The sequence below is a fragment of the Gavialis gangeticus genome, unplaced genomic scaffold (assembly GCF_001723915.1).
Source record: "Gavialis gangeticus isolate Ggan-Ray unplaced genomic scaffold, GavGan_comp1, whole genome shotgun sequence".
Lineage (NCBI taxonomy): Eukaryota > Metazoa > Chordata > Crocodylia > Gavialidae > Gavialis > Gavialis gangeticus.
Genome location: NW_017728994.1, coordinates 65,080,082 through 65,082,766, shown reverse-complemented (window position 1 = coordinate 65,082,766; position 2,685 = coordinate 65,080,082). Strand labels below are relative to the sequence as shown.

Here is a 2,685-nt window from a genome sequence, read left to right as displayed (position 1 = left end):
CTTCCTCCAGCCCCCCTCCCCCACCCCCTACTTGGAGTCTGGAGTCTGGCTCCAGCTTCCTGCTGCAGCAGGCAGGGACTGTCCAAATCACTGAAGCTTTCCAAAGATCTGAGAGCTTCGAATCAATTCAGACCTTTTAATTGGTCCCCTGATTTGATTCAAATTTGGAGATTTGGCCACCGAATCAGGCCGAATCTCCTCTGAATTGAATCAGTACCTGAAGCTTCACACAGCCCTAGAAACGACATGTATTAAATATATACTCCTTTCTACCTCGAGCAAAAAAAGAAATACAAATACTGGCATTAAGTGTGAAATAAGATCATGTAGCACCTGTGCAGAAGAAATCAGGAAGTAAATTACTAAAAGACTTCACTGGTTTGGAAATACCTCTATTTGTTCCAACTCCCCAACTTGCAGTCAGTTGTACAAACTAGCTCCTAACTCCTGGTGAATAACCTATTTGAAAGTGTACACCAAGGGACAGACTGTCAGTGTCCTCTGCTGGCAGATAGGGTAACAACTGTATGTCAATTTAATCCCCACTTTAAGGGCCATGCAAATATAATCCATGTGATTTGATTTTGGGGTTGATCTTCATTTAACCTCAGTTGGTTCCAAGTGTAGTTTGTGGATAGAGATGCATGAACTAGAAACAAAAGAAATTATTTGGCTCATTAAAGAGGATTCTTTTCTGATATCTGTGGTTTTTCACACACAATTAAAGTAGATGGCAAGATGAGGGCCATTCCAATGAATTAATGAAGTGGTATGAATGAGTCTGAGTGAACAGTATGTACTGGTGGAGATGTCACTGTACAAAGACAGCTTTTGGTGACAGGAGAATAGCCACAACATCAAAAAATGTTTAAACAGATGCATCAGTAGGCATCCCTGGAATCAATCAAAGATTTCCCAAAGCAGCATGAGCAGAACTGTCATGGGAAGGAATGATTATTTTTAAATGATCTCAAAGAGGAAGTACTGTTGATTATAATTAATGTGCAATCTGAAACTCCGCACATACTACCCACACATGTGAGGCAAGAGGATTAGCATTTAATTAGGAGGTCTGTTCACTTTCTGTTAATAGGTACAAGCTGAAATGATGGGTTTTAGTGCCTCCATAAAGTGGGTTGTTTGTTCAAAAAATAATTTTTGCTGCACCATTTCTTTAAAGACACAGCATGAATGTTATATGATGTAGTCACTTAAAATGCATTTGATTCCTATATTTATGCATTAATCCATTTAACAATGGTAGGAAATAAATTATTCAGAGTGATCCATCCAAAAAGGGACATCAACAGACCTCAGAAAGGTCCTAGACATAAAAACAGTTAAGTGTATACATGAATATTCATATGCGCTGTACAATTAAACCCAGTACAGTTACTCCCATGCATAGTTAGGCACATGTTTGCTAGGTTATGCTGTAGAAGCCTACCTAATCTGGCTGTCTTTAACAAGACAAAATTTCAATATTATTTTAACATCCCATTGGGCCTTTGGGCAGAAAAGATTAATGATGGAGAAAATGAAATCAGCAAGGTCTGAAAAAGATGCCTTGGAAATGGATTAGCCTTTTCATATTTATAACTTCCTTCATTTATAAGTTGCATCCTTAGGGCAGATCTGCAAAGCCCTTCTTTATGCGACTGTGACTCCCTGCGAGAGTGAGAAATGCTCATTCACAAGAAATAGCTTCTGTCCCTTTCTTGTTTCACAGACTATGAACAATATCAAGAATTAATGATACTATAGAAAATTCTAACAGGATCTTACAATTGTTTGCCTCAAAAAATTGATGAACAACTCTTGGAACAACAGAACAGAATAGCATAGCATAGAATATGTATTAGTGAAAGCTAATCTAGACATTGCTGGATATCCTGGGCTTTTATATATTTATAATGTATGATGAAAGCTGAGGGTTTAGAGAGACATGCTGTGTTAAAGAAGGAAGTTTATATATAGCAGACAGATTTATGGCAGAATGTGAATCTGGATCCGTCAGTACTGAAGCCCAATTCTCTACCGCTTGAGGTCAAAGACTACAGGCTCAGAAAAAAACCAAAGCCATTTCTTTCAGTGGTCTTTGGACTGGGTATAAGCACATTAGCTGAGAGCAGTATCAGCCCACAATCCCTTCTGTTTAAGCCACAAGAGGTCAAAAGAAATTTCTCCTTCAGTTTCCCCCCCCCCATTCTTTCTTGCCTTTGCCTTGAGAAATAAAACGTTGACTGGAGTAGGCTGGTGGTACATAAGCTTACCCTCTGTAGGAGAGTTGAACTTGGTCTCATTTACAAATGTAGATAGGTCAGATGGCTCTGGGTAATCCTGTTTATCCGAATTCAGATCCACAGTCATGCACGTCCATTTCTGACTGGTCACTGAAGATGCCAGTTTTTCCTCATCTGTCGCATGAACCACAGTAGATATAACTGGGGGTGTTTCTGGAGTAGGCAATGGAGTAGAGTCCTGCAGAGAAACAAGGCAACTTGGCTTTATCGTTCTTTGTGATCATGCCAAACAACTAGAAAGAAAGATTTCTCTGAATTCGTTCACCAGGTTTAATTTCCCTCATAAACGCTTTAATTTCATGCAACCTACTGCAGGTCCATATAACATACCTGAGTAGTTAGAGCTGGAGAACTAATTTTTCTTGCTAATTAAAATCTCTTT

At 39.1% G+C, this 2,685-nt stretch overlaps 1 protein-coding gene across 5 annotated transcripts in view; it reads right to left on the bottom strand.

Moving 5' to 3' along the window:
* The window catches only part of TACC2 (transforming acidic coiled-coil containing protein 2), a 244,549-nt gene that overhangs the window by 56,442 nt on the left and 185,422 nt on the right, over nt 1-2,685 (bottom strand). For all 5 annotated transcript variants that reach the window (XM_019502936.1, XM_019502937.1, XM_019502938.1 and 2 more), the window contains one exon: nt 2,274-2,481. In XM_019502936.1, coding sequence (XP_019358481.1) covers nt 2,274-2,481 — 208 coding nt within the window. The remainder of the gene's footprint in view (nt 1-2,273; nt 2,482-2,685) is intronic.